Here is a 15978-nt window from a genome sequence, read left to right as displayed (position 1 = left end):
GCGACCGCGCCTCCAAGCCGCCCACTCCCTCCCAGGGGCGCCAGGAGCCGGGACCCGAGGAGTAGGAAGGGCGTGCGAGGCAGCACGACACAGAGGGGCGGACAGGAAGGGGGAGAAGCGTCCGGCTCTCCGGAGGGGCTGGCAACAGGGAGGCGAGGACGCTAGCGACGCGACAGCGGGCGGCGGGGCGGTCGGGACGCTACCGTACCTTCCTCGCTCCCGGCCGAGGGTCCGACGAGAGCTAGCAAACCGCCTCACATCCGGGTATCGGGAGACACTCAGCTGCTTCTGCCGCCACAGCCGCTTCTGCCGCCACCGCCGCCTCTGCCGCCACCGCCGCCTCTCCCGCGGCGCAGAAACGCCAAACTTCCGGCGACGATGGCTACGCCTCGCCGGTCAGATGGGAGTTACCTGGGACCGTCTTGGGCGCGCTTGCGCAACGCTCCTTTTTTGCCTGAACCGGCTCAGCTGACGTGCCCAGAAGATGAAGATGGCCGCCACGCTAGTTGCGTGTCACGCAGTTTTTCACCCCGGCCCGGACTGCTGGGCGTCGGGGAAAGACGAGCCAGCGTCGGACCGCAGCGCAGGCGCGGTGGGAGGCCTCGCGTGCGCGCACCGCGGGTGGGCGCCTCTCCGGCGAGCGGCAGACGCTTCCCTTTCCCCGCTCGTCTCTTGGAGTAAAGCCACCCACGCCCCCAGCGGTGGTGGTTTGTCTTGAAAATCCGTCGCCATCGGTTCTTCTGTTGGTTGCAGGTACTGCTCTCTGCGACTTCCAGTTCAGATACCTCTAATCTTCGACAGGGGCCAATGTAAAGAAAAGGGTAGGCGATTGACCCTTCTCTCTCCTTCCCGGCACTGCACTCCAGCGCCTCCCCAAAATGCAGGGCTTCAGCGTCTCCTTGCACACTTTCCTCCCTGGGCATCAGAGCACAAGAGTCGACAAGAAATTGTAGAAAGTTCCACCACGTTTAGTCATGGCGGGTGTTCAAAGCTTTGACTCTTAGAGACCTCTAAAGATAGAATCCAGGGTTCTCGCACTAGGATTCTTGGTTCTACCCTGCTTTTGAACACGCCCTCTGTGCTACTCTTTCCTCATTTGCAGAACTGTGAGGATGGGTAAATGGGCGCTCTTGCCCTTGAGAATCTGAAGAGAGGTTCTCCTCTTACGTCCCTCCTTTTTTGAAGCCAAGTCCAGCCAAAATGTGCTCTAAGTTTACGAAGCCTGATGTTTTTATGAGAATACATCTTCCACAAAACTTTATTGAGCTGCCTGTCAGTTCAGTTTTGGGAGGCTCTGTGGTTTAAAAAACAAAATGAGAAGTATTGGTGGGTGAAGCCATTGGTCACATCACCATAGCTTGTGTTATGGCAAAAACCTGTCTTCCCCCCCGCCCATCCCCAGTGCCTGATACATTCATTTGTCCCTTGTTCGACACAAGTTTAAACAAGTCCAGTTATACGGGGATTTTTTTTTTTTCAGTAGTAAGTACTAAAGTACTAAACAATCATCATCAACTGGTTCGTTGAATCGGAGGATGTGGGACTGGGGATATGGAGGGGCGACTGTAAGTTATGCATGGATTTTCCACTGAGCAGAGGCTCTGTGCCCCTAACGCCGGAGTTGTTCAGGGGTCAACAATATACTTTAATGGCATATACCAAACGGCTTGAATTGGGGAAAAACTCAGGAGTAGACTGCCAACCTGATTAAAGCTGGTTATCTACTGTTGATAGAATATCTGACCTATATTTGCCTTCACCTTCAGATTGTCAGACAATTGGTGGGATCTCTCTTTGTAAACCACTTTATCTGTAGTAACTCAAATTCTGGCATACACACATACACAAATCATATTTACAAGTTTCCATTTCCAAAAAATGGGCCTCTGCTTTTCTTTTTTTTTTTTTTTTTTAATATTTATTTATTTGCCTGCATCTGGTCTTAGTTGCAGCATGCGGGATCTTTTAGCTGCTGCATGCGAGATCTCGTTCCCTGACCAGGGATGGTACCTGGGCCCCCTGCATTGGGAGCATGGAGTCTTAACCACTGGACCACCAGGGAAGTCCCAGGGCCTCTGCTTCTGAGTGATCTATTCCACTATACTTGTATTGGCCACAATCAGGAGCGTTGGAATCCTTACAAATGTCACACCATATGAAATCATATGTATTTATTTTTGATACATAAGGAATTCATATTTGATGTATAATTCCTGTGCAATTTGTTCTAGGTTTTCTTTTCTAAAACTGAATACAATCAGGTGTTGAAGCATGCTGTGAAAATATAAAATAGTTTGCTTTTACAATACTGTATTATACACTTCAGAGTTGGGTCATTTGATTTGTTGTCTACTAAAAAATAATCATGATCCAGTGAATAAATTATCTTGCTTGACTGAGCTTTCAAAGATCATATAAGCTCACAGCGAATTTATCCTAGTAAAAAGAGAGGCTTCCATTCCTGAGAGCTCCTGAGAAAGTCCCCGGGGGGGAGAGCTGTGATTGGTTCATCTTTTGCCATGTGCACATGCTAAAAACAAATGCTGTGGCCTAAATGATGCATCTTGGTGCTGAACATTATGGTTCTGTAAATTTGTGAAGTTCTTTTTCAGAACCCTACACAAGAAACATAAGCCCCTACTTGTAAATTCTTTTGCCAAACTTAAAATTGTGAATGTAATCTGGATTTGTTTAAATTGTTTGCTTTCCTTGCTCACTCCAAATTGCAGAATGTACTTTTTTGCGCATGCTTATCATTAAGACATCTACTTCTAAAAACTAATGATGAAATAGTTTATTGCCCCACATGTTGCATTCTCATTTCCTTGTTCCTTTTCTTTCTTATGACCAATCTAAATGCCTGTAATATATAAAACCTCAGTTAACTCCAAGAAGACAGAGTAGTCTCACTTTCAGACTGACCCTCCTGCTAGCAGCAAATAAAGGCTTTTCCTTTGTTGCTCCATTCTTGCTGACTTTATTTCAGGACTCTTGACAGTTTTATACTATGAGAAATTTTATACTATGTAAAAATCCTAAAAAATTTTCAAGCTAAAAAATAAAAACAAAGAAAAATTATAGCAATTTTGTCCACATTGGATCACCAGGAGATTATTAGGAACTGTTAGGAAGACAGGGGGATAGATGTTGAGAAGGCAGCACACATATGTCCATTACAGTCTTGCTACTCAGATTGAGATCCATGGACTAGGGGCATCTTCATCAACTGAAGGCTTGTTAGAAGTGCAGAATTTCAGACCCCATACCAACGGAATCAGAATTTTCATTCTAATATTTCCTCCAGCTGAGTCCTATGCACATTAATGTTTGATGAGAATTGCCTCACAACATTCAAGAATTCTGATGACCAGCGATGAAGTCCAAGCTGGAGATACAAATTAAAGCCATAGTTTTGGAGGAGATCACCTAGGCTAAAGGAGAAAGTATCCATTAGAGAAGCATAACACGATCTCTGGATCTCTGGGCACTGTGGGGAACCCTTTTGAGGTTTGTGACCAGAATTTAAAGTGAAAATAATCAGTTAAATGGTGTGATTTTTCTGGGCTTCCCTGGTGGCGCAGTGGTTAAGAATCCGCCTGCCAATGCAGGGCACACGGGTTTGAGCCCTGGTCCAGGAAGATCCCACATGCTGCGGAGTAACTAAGCCCATGCGCCACAACTACTGAGCCTGCGCTCTAGAGCCCGTGCGCCACAACAAGAGAAGCCACCGCAATGAGAAGCCCGCGCACCACAACGAAGAGTAGCCCCCACTCGCCACTAGAGAAAGCCCGTGCGCAGCAACAAAGACCCAACGCAGCCAAAAATAAATAAAATTAAATTTTAAAAAAGTTGACATTAAAAAAAAAAAAGTGTGATTTTCTTCAGGCACGTTAAATAATGTTGAGGTTCCTGGTGTTGGAGCAGAGTTAGCGTGATCCTCTGGACTTCTCCCAGAACTTCCTTTCATTAAGGAGTAAATTTCGTGCTGCTTAATACACGGAGCCCAGCCATGCCCGCTAATGGGATTTAATCTCTTCAAATTTCCCTCTTACCGGAAATTTCCTCCTAAAGCAGCCCTAAACCGCCTCAGCAGTTGCAAGGCACACATCCAGCCGCCAGGGGCCGCAGTGGCGCTCCTCACGGCCGGAAGGGAGTAGCTCAAGGGTGGTCTCGGCGTTTCCGCCGTGCGTCCGCAGCGGTACGCGCGGTCTTTACGTCGGAACCCTGGGAGTGTTTCCGGCCATTCATATTCGTAGCCGGTCGGCGCTCGGTTTTCGGGTTTTGTGCGCTCTCGGACTGAAAGGGTGACGGCGCCGCTAGGATGAAGCTCGTGAGGTGAGGAGGTGACCAGGCGGGGTGAGGACTGTGAGGGGACGGTCTGGACGGTGTGGGCCGGGAGCGGGAGGCTGGACTGCCCCAGAGGCTGGAGGCGCGAAAGCCGCGTGTGCGCGCGGCCTGCTTACGGCCTCCGGCGCCCGCCGCTCCCGTCCCATCTTGGCCGCGCCGCCGCGGCCGCTCGGGCCCGGGCTTCAGACTGGGTCGCGCGGGGATCCCCCGTTATCTTCCAAGAAGTGGAGGTAAAGGCTGGGCCATGTTTTCCCACACAGAGTCTTCGAGGCCTTAGAGGTGCAACGCCAGGCTTACAAGCTCTTACTCCCGGTTTCTTACCGACTTTCATTTTGAGTAGAACTTGTGCTCTAGTCTAGGTTGCGTTTCTGGCTCGTCTCAGCCCTCAGGAGCCGGCAAATATAACTAGGTCCACGCTCCCTGAGAATGTGGGAGACATAAAAATACAACTGCGTAAGTAGTTTAAGTTAATGCGTTTTTCGCGATGAACCTACCACCGCACTTAGAAGAGTACTTAGAAGCTGCAGGAGTTTATCTGGAAATAATGAAACCCAATTCCGAAATGTTTCAAATCAGGGATGGACTTTTGACTCCGTAAGTTGTTTTTTTTAGTGTGTTTTTCCCCTCTTGTTGTTACTCACTAGACTTAATGTTATTCAACCGACATTTCCCCTTAAAATAGGACTTTGCTTTAGGAAAAGTCTCCCAACGTGGGACAGAATCTCATTTCTGTATTTTTTGACTGATTACACAGATAATAGAGATTTCTTGTTCATTTCTGTGTTTAAATTTGGCCGGTTAGCTGAGCCTACTGAAGACTTGTTTACTGATGGGAGCAATTCATTCTAAACTACTTGCAAATAGATTGGGTTTTGGTGTTTTTTCCTTGAGGCTGAGAGCCTGCAGAGGTTTCTAATAACCCAGCCGGCGGTTACAAACTAGCTTAGCTAGTTTCTTGTCTGTTCAGTCAAGGATTGTCAGTGTTATTGGGCACCTGTTACACTGTGCTCTCATAATGTATTCTTTTTTTTCTTTTTTTCAAGACAGAGTCCCTGCCTTGGTGGAGCTTTATGTTTTGTGGTGAAGGTAGACAAGTAGATCGTTTGTAGTATGTTTGAAATAACATATAAAATCCTCTTTGTTATATTCAGGGTGGTGTTTGTAGAGAGGGCATTTAAGGTTAACTTTTTGTCCGTTTTTTTTCTTACAGTTTTATTGAGATGTAATTGGCGTACGGCACTGTATAACTTTAAGGTATACGGCATAGTTATTTGATTTACATCCATCACGAAGTGATTAACACAATAAGTTTAGTGAGCATCCATCATCTCATATAGGTACAAAATTAAAGAAATAGACAAAATTTTTTTTCCTGTGATGCGGACTCAAGATTTACTTTCTTAACTTTCATATATAACATATAGCAGTGTTAATTATATTTATCATGTTGTACATTACATCCCTAATACTTATTTATCTTATAACTGGAAGACTTAGTCCATTTTTATTTGAAGTATAACTTTGGGGGGAAACATCTCAGAATTTAAAGTTTATTTTTTCAATTTCTCAATACCTGCCAGTCTGAATCTGTAGTTAAGTTTTATGTCATACTCTTTGGAATCAGTTTGTCTCATTTAAAGATAGTCCGTGTTGTGACGGAATTTTCCTATGAATTTTAATGGCTGTACTGAATCCTATTCTGTGTCTTACACTATAGAAAAAAAATTTCTAATAACTGGAGAATGTATTTTACGCCAGGAAAAATGGGTGTCTAACTGGTTTGCGGTTTTGGTTGACTTTGTTATTTCTGTATCTCAGTTGGTGACACTGTTATACTGTCTCCCTAACCAAAAACCTGGGAGTCACCTTTGACTTCTTCCTCTTGATAATCCTGATAATCTGATAAGGTGCCAGGTTTTGGCAAATTTACCTACCTAATATAAGTATCTTTCACTATCCTGTTCGCTTTGATTTTTGAATTTAATAGTGTGAGTTTGGATACCATTTCAGTGCTGTACTGAAGGATACCATTTTATCTGAATATTTGAGTATTATCTGAATATCTTAAGTTACAGTAAGCGGAAAGAATTCAGGTAGTGAAGGATTCATCAGAAAATAATTTGAATTTGCTTGGTTCCTGGGCTCGGATAACTGTGTTTATTTCTCCTGCCCTCAGTACACCTTCCTTGCCACTCCAGTTGACACCACTAAGCTGTTCAGGCTCCCTTTTCTTCCCACCTGTGTTCTTTAATCTCACTTCTTAAAGTAAATATCTCATACAGTGAAATTCAGTGTGCATTTCCCAATTTTGAAAAATGTATGCACCTGTGAAACCCAAACTGCTGCCTGGATAGTGAACTTCTGGATTCTGTTCTGTTTCATTGATCTATTTGTAGTTCCTATGTCTTGATTACTTTAATCTATCTATTGCTCTAGCCGCCTAATTTGTCTTCCGATGTGGCACGCCACTGCATTGATGAAAACCCTTCAGTAGGTCTCCTAGGGGAATTCTTCAACAGAGCTTGGGCATTCCATGAAAGGAACCTCTTCCCTACACATTTTCTTGGACTTAGTATTCCAACAGTAATACCTATAATTTCCGTGTACCTTGTGCTGTTTCTTACTATATCTTTGCTCTTGTCTCTCTTTGCTGCATATTTCCAATTTTCAGACTTCTTACTAGAAGTCCACTAAGATCTGACTCCTTCCTACCCATGCTACATTATATTTATGGTAAAAACCTGTGCATATCTCCATTGTGATTTAAATTTACGTAATTACTTTAAAAAAAATCTTTTATGTGTCTGTTCTTCCTTCTAGACATTGAGCTCCTTGGGGGCGTAGTCTTACTCATTTTTAATCCTCATTACCAAGCACAGGGACTACCAGATAATATATAATGATAAATATTATTTATCAAAGAAATATCCTTGGACTTGATAAAATGTATTTTAATTGTTTCAGAGGTTTTCTTACTTGCTGGTTTTCCTTTTATTTCCATATGGTAGACTGCTTGATTAATAAAGTATTTTATTTTTACTTGAATCCTGCCTGTTCCTAAAAATGATTTGAAAGAAATTTTATAAAAGTAGAAGTTATTACTGGCTTGGACAATTAAAGTAAAAACAAGTTTTAAATTGATAATGGAAAGAAACCATTAGGTGAAAATTCTAGGCTAATATAGTTATATTAAATTTGAGCTAAGTTAAAGAATTTTTATCTGGTGAAATAAAGCATTACCAATTCATTAAGAGAGACTTTTTTTTCTTGACAGCAAATATGGAAAGGGAAGGGATTCAACACACAGTTTTTTCTTTATATGAGAACAAGTTTGGGACTTGCTTTATGCAAGACCAAGTAATTTCCCCTTTTTTGATGGCTGTCTATACCACTTAAAACGTTGTATTTTAAGGCTGATTTCCCTTTAATCATTGAAACATTTTAGCCAACTTATTCAGTGCCTGTTACAATCCAGGATTAGATATAAAGTTCATGATCCTTAACCTCAAGGATAGACTAGTTGGGGGGAAAGTAGGTAATCCTACATTTAGTGTGATAGGGTATAGAAAGTACATACTATAGACCAGAAATTTTGAATATGAGTTGTATATTAGATCATATTGTAGGATTATTGTTCACTTTCCTAGATGTGATTGCGGTGTTATGGTTATGTGGGGGAAGGTCCTCATGAGGAAATGCATGCTGAAGTGACTGCAGTTTACTTTCAGATAATATGGTGACAGTGTAAGTGGGGGGGAGGGGCACACACAAATGGTAACATTTTCATAGTGTGTGAACCCGTCAGCTTCCTCTGCAATATTTCATAATAAAAAGTTGGAGAACAGAAGAATAGATGAAGAGAGGAATGGATGACTATTCAGTAAACGTTATTGAGGCACCTGGCTATCCAACTTGGGAAAATCATAAAGGCAGCTTCCTACCTCACGTTGCACAGAAAAGAGATGAATTCCAGGTGGATTAAAACTCTAAATATAACAGTAGAAGAAAATAAGAGACTTCTTATAATCTTGGGATGGGAATCATCTTTCTAAACAAATTACATACCCAAGAAGGATTCATAAATTTAACAACATAAAAATGAAAAAAAATTGTATGGCTAAAGAAAACCATGAACTTGAATTGCTGTGGCAAACTGATAGAAAATAAAAGAAGAATTCGACCTAATTGGAGTCGTGAATAACGTGAATAGGAAATTAACAGAAGAAATACAGATTTCCTATATTCATGAAGAATTATTCAACAAGTGATAGGGAAAAGCAAATTGCCTTTTTTCCCCTATCAAATTGACCAAAAAAAGATTGGTGACAATTAGTGTTGGTGAGGATTTGCATAAATGAATTTGGTGGGGGTTTGCATAAATGTTTCTAAATGCTAAATGAGAACTAAAAGTTACAGAGGCCATTATAGTATGGCCCAGTTTCTGTAAAAGTAAATTTTATGTAAATGCTTATGTTTGCATATAAAATGGTCTAGAATATCCCCACATACCTGGAGGAGGGTTAGAAAAGGAGACTTTTACCTTATTTATACACATACAGTAAGTGTATAATCTTTTAATACCAATTATAATGTATCATTTTTTTCAGTTTCATTGAGATATAATTGACATACAACACTAAGTTTAAGGTGTACAGGATAATGACTTGACTTACATAAGCTGTGAAATGATCACCACAGTAAGTTTGTTAACATTCATCATCTCATATGTATACAAAAGAAAAGAAAAAAATGGCTTTTTTTTCCTGAGAACTTTCAGGATCTAGTCTCTTAGCAGTTTTCAGATATACCATACAGCAGTATTAACTATAGCCGTCATGTACATTATATCTCCAGTACTTACTATCTTATAATTGGAAGCTTGTGTTTTTTGAGCACTTTTATCCATGTAATTTCTTGATTTCAGTTTTGTGGCTTATAGTGACTTCAGGATCTATATGCGTGGATCAGAGGTTAAGCTGTATAATGGCTTAGAGCATCAGAAATGTCCAAGTGACAATTTCTGTTACTGTGCTCTTTCATAAATGTTAAGGGTATCATTCAAGGAAAGCTGAAATTGTTATGCAAGCTATTAACAGGAATTGGTGCAGATAGCGTCCATAGTAGGTTTTCAGCATCTAGAAATTTCACTCTTTGGCTTAATAAACATGTTTTTGAAGTGTTAAAAGTGAAAATTTATCATTTTATTCCTATTGTCTTTATAGATTTTTGATGAAATTGAGTCACGAAACTGTAACCATTGAATTAAAGAATGGAACACAGGTCCATGGAACAATCACAGGTATGGAGGTTGGACTGCGTTTATAACACTTTTTATTTCCTATCTCTTTCACCAGCAGGCCAGAATTCTTTGGTTTATGAATGTTTTATATAGTACAAATCTCATTCCTTTTGTCTGGATTATTTCATTGACCTTATTTAAGCCTCACCTTAAGTTCTTGTGCTAAGACCAGACTGGATTCCCCAGCTTATCCTATGTGTGACCGCTGTTTTTCTGCTTTATGCCTTTTCTACTTTTGCCTGTACGTATCCCCTGGAATGTTGCATCTTCCAAAACACATATTACTTGTATCAGAATTTTGTGACCCCTGTTAGATTGTAAAGTCCTTGAAGACAGAGGATGGGGTTTCCATGTCTGATTATCCTGGGTAAAAAAATATGTGGGAAATGGGATGGGGGTGATGAAGAACCATAATTTTATCTAAGCATAACATATTAGAGTATTACATTTGTCTTTTTTCTTAGCTGTCTAACTCTTTGATGATGTTGTATGTATGATATGTAGTTTTACATTTAAAGCCACCGTGATTCTTCACTAATAGTAGCTGCTACCCCAAAAAAGGGCAAATTTTTAAAAGAATTGATGAAAGAAAATGCTATCTTAGCATATGGTACCATTCTACTCTCTGAAATATTTAAATTGTAAATTTATAAATAATTTTTTAACATGTAGATCCAGCATCTCAGTAAACAAGAGAAATATATAGTATTAAACTGATAATATTTGTGAGTCTGCTAGAACTTTGCAACACCAATTGCTATGAAAGGAAATCTGTATAGTTTAAGGTCTGATCGTATCTGAGGAAATGTAATTTCTGTCCTGTTAAAATTCCGTGATTTTAAACAGTGATTTAGTCTGCTCTTTTCTGAGCTGTGTGTTGCATGTTGTAGAGGAAGGCAGAGTGTTCTTCCTGCTTGTTAGGAATTCAAAATCTAGTGGTGGAAGACACTCAAAAAGTAATGTAATGTAAGGTTTGCCTCACATACAGTAGGCACTTAATAAATGATGTCCCAGGAGGAAAATTTAGTAAATTGGGGGAGCAAAATCTAGTAAAAATCCAATTCCCTCCCCCACTGACAACCACTGTTTCAAGTTTCTTATATCCTGAATATATATTTTAGTCCTCATAATAGGGATAATCATACTATCTACCATAAGGACATTGAGGATTAAACTAAAATGCCTTAGCATGCAGTTCCTGGAACATAGAAAGAGATCATAAATCTTTTGGATTTTTTTCCCCTCTCCCTCGTTGTATCAAGTTCCCCAACAAGATGGAATGTATCAAAAGTCTATTAATTTTGGGAAAGAAGAGTACAGAAGGTTAGTAAACAACAAGCTAAGGAAAAATCTAGTGAAGGAAAGATTTCTGATTTATACTGACATCATTACCAGTTGTAGAACAGATAATACTCCTCTGTAACATGGTACTAACAGTGGCTTGGTAGATTAATTGGTTGCCTTCCTTATTATGCTAATAACTGCCCTCTTTTTTCCCTCCAGGTGTAGATGTCAGCATGAATACACATCTTAAAGCTGTGAAAATGACCCTGAAGAACAGAGAACCTGTACAGCTGGAAACACTGAGTATTCGAGGAAATAACATTCGATATTTTATTCTGCCAGACAGCTTACCTCTGGATACACTTCTCGTGGATGTTGAACCGAAGGTGAAGTCTAAGAAAAGGGAAGCTGGTAAGTTTAAAGGATTATAAACATTTTTGTGTCTGGCGTATTTATACCCTAATTCGCTATTCAAAATATGTTTATATTTGCAAACAACACGGGTTGGTTAGTTTGTTTTAATTGCCTCTACTTACCATGAGTACATATAGTGTTTCTTACAGTTCCTGGTAGTGCTATTCAAAAGACTGATGTTGTTCTTACTTCCTGTCCCTTTGTGCATGGCCTGGTCCCCTAATCCCTGCACACTTTGAAAGATTTGGAGATTGAGTCTTTTTTTTTTTAATAAATTTATTTATTTATATTTATTTATTTTTGGCTGCACTGGGTCTTCGTTGCTGCGCGCGGGCTTTCTCTAGTTGCTGCGAGCAGGGGCTACTCTTCATTGTGGTGTGCGGGCTTCTCATTGCAGTGTTTTCTCTTGTTGTGGAGCACGGCCTCTAGGCGTGCAGGCTTCAGTAGTTGTAGCATGCGGGCTCAGTAGTTATGGCTCGCGGGCTCTAGAGCGCAGGCTCAGTAGTTGTGGTGCACAGGCTTAGTTGCTCCGAGGCCTGTGGGATCTTCCCGAACCAGGGATCGAACCCGTGTCCCCTGCATTGGCAGGCGGGTTCTTAACCACTGCGCCACTAGGGAAGCCCAGAGATTGACTCATTATTCCTGCTATTCTGAAATTTCTTAATGACTTAGCATTTTGTCCACTGTTGTTCTGGGTACTTGGTGGACCCTTTCAGTATGGATATTCTTGCCATTTAGAGCTAAGAAATTTACTTGTGTAACGTTGATAAATTTCTTCTGTTTTGCTCGTTCTGTTCTTTCTTCCTGGAATTCTTAATAATTGGGTCTTCTGACTGATTCCTTCTGAGTCTTTTATTTTTCCTCTCTCTTTGTCTTTTATTCTGTACTTGGTGTTGTTTTCTCTGGTTTCTCTTTTTATTTGATCTCTTAGTTTGGTCTTTATGTTGAAGGTTTTACTATAGTATCTTGCATTTTGGCCATCTGTTGTTTAAGAAGGACTCTGAAAAGAGAACTTTTGGGAATGGAGGCTGGACTCCTTAGAGGGTGGGTTCAAAGTAAGTTGGCTTCTCTACTGAGGAGACCTAAAATTTCAGGATCTGGAAGTCTTTTCTGGAGCTGGTTTTCTCAGAAAAAGATTCTAGTCACCTACTGTGGGAGACATATGTCTGGCAGCCAGCATTACAGGAGAAGGGCAGGAGAAAGGGGCTGATATTAAACACAATGATTTTGAGACTTTTCCTTCTACTCACACTAAGAAATATATTGTACTTTGCATCATGACCTATTCATACATATAAATGAAACAAAAGCTTCAGGAAGAATTATTTAGTCTTAATACATGCAGATGCCCTTAAGCTTCCTATCCTATTCTCTTTCAGTTAAAAAAAAAAAAAAATTCAGGTTGTAACACATAGCTTGAAAAACACTGACTTGATCCCCCTGTTCCTTCCCTCCAGCTCTGTGACTTTTGCTGCCATCCACTTTGCAAGTGTTTTCAAATCCGAAGCCTTTCTGCCTCAAGGTCTTTGGGTTAATTTTATCTTTTCTTTCCTACCTACCTGTCAGGGAAATAATCACTAGCTTTGCAAGGTGGGGAAGAGGACTAGCCAATCTACTGCTCTGCATAAGGATTGTCAACCTTCCCCCCCCCCCCCGTTTTCAGCCCCCTGCCTCATCATCTCACCCCTGGCTTCCAAGGTCCTAGGTCTTTTAGAAGTTATTCTTCCTTTACTAAACATTTGTAGTTCTCAGTCTATTTTCTGACTTAAAAAATTTGTTAAAATCTTTCAACCACTGTGTTTTTTCTGCGTTTGTTTTTTCCCCCTTATGGATATTTGCCATTTTTATTCCTTTTCTATCATGAATAGTACTTCAGAGGGAATTGGAGATAAATGGGGTTAATCTGCCTTGTTTTGAGAGAAGTGCTAGACTTACTCTGTTGCTTTGAATGGTAAGACTAGGAACAATTGGTAGAAATGTCAAGATTTTTAAATATTCATAGATGTCTGAAAATGAAAAGTTCAGAGCTAGGATGACCAGGTAACAAGGATATTGCTACTGGATTAAAGTACTAGGTTATGATTGGATCAGATGACTTAAGATTCTGAAAAGTCAGGAAGTTTTTATTTGATGTAATATGTTTTAAGTTTTCTTGGCATGAATTAACTAACTTGGATTCTATACAGTAACAGAAACATCTGATGCATAGTGTTTGTGTTCTGTTCCGTTAGTGTTATATCTTTTTCATCTTGTGTGAGGTTCAAATCATTTGTATTTTATTTTGTGGTGAATTTGAGGCACGATACAAAGAAAAAATATTTTAAAACTTGATGAATTTCTCAGTAAATAAAGTCAAATGAAACAAATATTAGGGTATTAGTAGGCCAGCAATTCTTGGTTCTGTATGGTAAACTGTTGGGAAAGGGTGACTGAGGTTACATTTGAGAGAAGCTGAATTAAACTTTTCTTTACTGTAGGTGCTGTTTGTGGTGGCCAGGTAACATCAGCACAGAAGACAATTTCCTTTACTTTGTTTTTCTCTTCGCTCAGTTGCAGGAAGAGGCCGAGGCCGAGGAAGAGGAAGAGGACGTGGCCGAGGCAGAGGAAGAGGGGGTCCTAGGCGATAATATCTCTCAAGACTACTATTTCGAAGTAGTAGGTATTATGGGATATTTTTTGTACAGGTTTTGTTTGTTTATGGCAGGCGAGGAAGAGGAAGAAGACATGGCCAGGGCAGAGGAAGAGGGGGTCCTAAGCGATAATGTCTCTCAAGATTACTGTTTCAAAGTGATAGGTGCTATGGGATATTTTTTGTACAGGTTTTGTTTGTTTATGACAGACGAAGAAGAAGAAGACGTGGCAGAGGAAGACTACGTGGCTAAGTTAGAAGATGGTGGAGTCCTAAGCAAATTGTCTCTCTCAAGGTTATGGTTTTAAAGTGATCGATGCCCTGGCTGCTTTTTGTACAGGCTTTGTTTGTTTGTGGCAGTTTTTAATAAACATAAATGTAGGACAGAGTTGTCTATTGACTATATCGTATTAAGTTTTAATAGTTCATATATATATTCATGATACAAACACAATAAGAGCTAAGCATTACTACTAGGCAGTCCCAGAATAATTCCAATCTTAGATCAGGCTTTTAATTTTTTGAACTAAAATATTTCTTTTATGAATATATGTAGAATATACACCTTTTTATATCACATGCACTGACTATGCGTTTTTTTTGTTTTGTTTTTTTAACATCTTTATTGGAGTATAATTGCTTTACAATGGTGTGTTAGTTTCTGCTTTATAACAGAGTGAATCAGTTATACATATGTTCCCATATCTCTTCCCTCTTGCGTCTCCCTCCCTCCCACCCTGACTACGCGTTTTATTGTTTTACCTTGACTCCATTCTGTGGAACCTTCCTACAAGTGAAAAAAGTTCTTTTTGGTACTTCAGAAACTAAAGTCCTATGGAATGAGGTCTAAAATTGATTCTCCTTTCCTGAGTTTTATTCCATGGAGACTTAGGTTCTTAGTAAAAGGTGATGATCATCTTCTAAATTAAGGAGTCATTGCTTTTGTTGTCATTGTTAATGGTTTTTTTGGTTTTATTTTACTTTTTTTTTGGCCGCACCGCAGGGCATGTGGGATCCTAGTTCCCTGACTAGGGATTGAACCCATGCCCCCTGCATTTGAATTGAGGCATCTTAAGCCAGGGAAGTCCCTGTTTTACTTTTTTAATAGGTTCTTAATAGAATATAGTTTGGGGGGGGGTTGTTTTTTTTAATTTTATTTTTGGCTGCGTTGGGTCTTCGTTGCTGCACGCAGGCTTTCTCTAGTTGTGGCGAGCGGGGACTACTGTTCATGGTGGTGCATGGACTTATCATTGCAGTGGCTTCTCGTTGCAGAGCACGGGCTCTAGGGTGCGTGGGCTTCAGTAGTTGTGGCTCGCAGGCTCAGTAGTTGTGGCTCGCGGGCTCTAGAGCGCAGGCTCAGTAGTTGTGGCGCACAGGCTTGGTTGCTCCGCGGCATGTGGGATCTTCGTGGACCAGGGATTGAACCCATGTCCCCTGCATTGGCAGGCGGATTCTTAACCAAATACTTTTTACAAGTAGTCCTTTAAGAACAAAAGGAAGAAGACTTCTTTGCCAAAAACTGGATTCTTTCTGATCATTAATAAGGATTTTTTAAAAAATTGTTTTAATTGGTTAGATTTAGAGGAAAAATACTTCTCAGTATATAGTTTCTTACAAAGCTTACTACTGTTTGTTTATATACTAAGGAAAAAAACCTAACTGAGGGTTGAACTAGATCTGTGTTTTCATATAATCATGTATGTGGGTTTGTTTGTTTAATGAGAAGGAAATGTTCTGCAAAGACTGTTATCAAAAAAGGAAGTTTAGGCCTTGTAGGGAAGTTAATGTAATTGAGATGGCAAGAGCATTTGTGTGTGGTATGTGTATATGTGTATCTCATTCTTTTCCATCCTTTGTTGGTACTCCTATTAATTGAATGCAAGCAGAAGGCAAGGGAACACAGTGATGCATCAAGGTGGAGAGATTTGAAGGGGACAAACAGAAAAGCACAAGTAGTGAGTAAACATAAGTTGACTCCTGCCCTCCTGGAGCTTATAGGCTAAAA

General features: G+C 40.4%; 1 protein-coding gene across 6 annotated transcripts; it reads left to right on the top strand.

Annotated features, from left to right (window-relative positions):
• Positions 1-548: 548 nt before the first annotated feature.
• SNRPD1 (small nuclear ribonucleoprotein D1 polypeptide) lies at positions 549-14550 on the top strand. Of its 6 annotated transcripts, XM_061169670.1 has the most exons (6): positions 4161-4335; positions 5558-5601; positions 9570-9646; positions 11150-11341; positions 13895-13999; positions 14164-14550. In XM_061169670.1, exons 3-5 carry the CDS (start codon positions 9577-9579, stop codon positions 13969-13971), a joined length of 339 nt encoding a protein of 112 aa, XP_061025653.1. In that variant the 5' UTR covers positions 4161-4335; positions 5558-5601; positions 9570-9576; the 3' UTR covers positions 13972-13999; positions 14164-14550. The 6 variants fall into 6 exon arrangements, with proteins under 6 accessions (XP_061025654.1, XP_061025653.1, XP_061025652.1 ...); XM_061169671.1 differs by lacking the exons at positions 4161-4335; positions 5558-5601 and adding an exon at positions 549-753; XM_061169669.1 differs by lacking the exon at positions 5558-5601 and having other exon boundaries at positions 4162-4335; positions 13895-14003; positions 14184-14550.
• The last annotated feature ends 1428 nt before the right edge of the window (positions 14551-15978 follow it).

The sequence above is a fragment of the Eubalaena glacialis genome, chromosome 15 (assembly GCF_028564815.1).
Source record: "Eubalaena glacialis isolate mEubGla1 chromosome 15, mEubGla1.1.hap2.+ XY, whole genome shotgun sequence".
NCBI lineage: Eukaryota > Metazoa > Chordata > Mammalia > Artiodactyla > Balaenidae > Eubalaena > Eubalaena glacialis.
The sequence above is the reverse complement of the archived record's forward strand: the minus strand, read 5'-3'. Positions and strand labels throughout refer to the sequence as shown.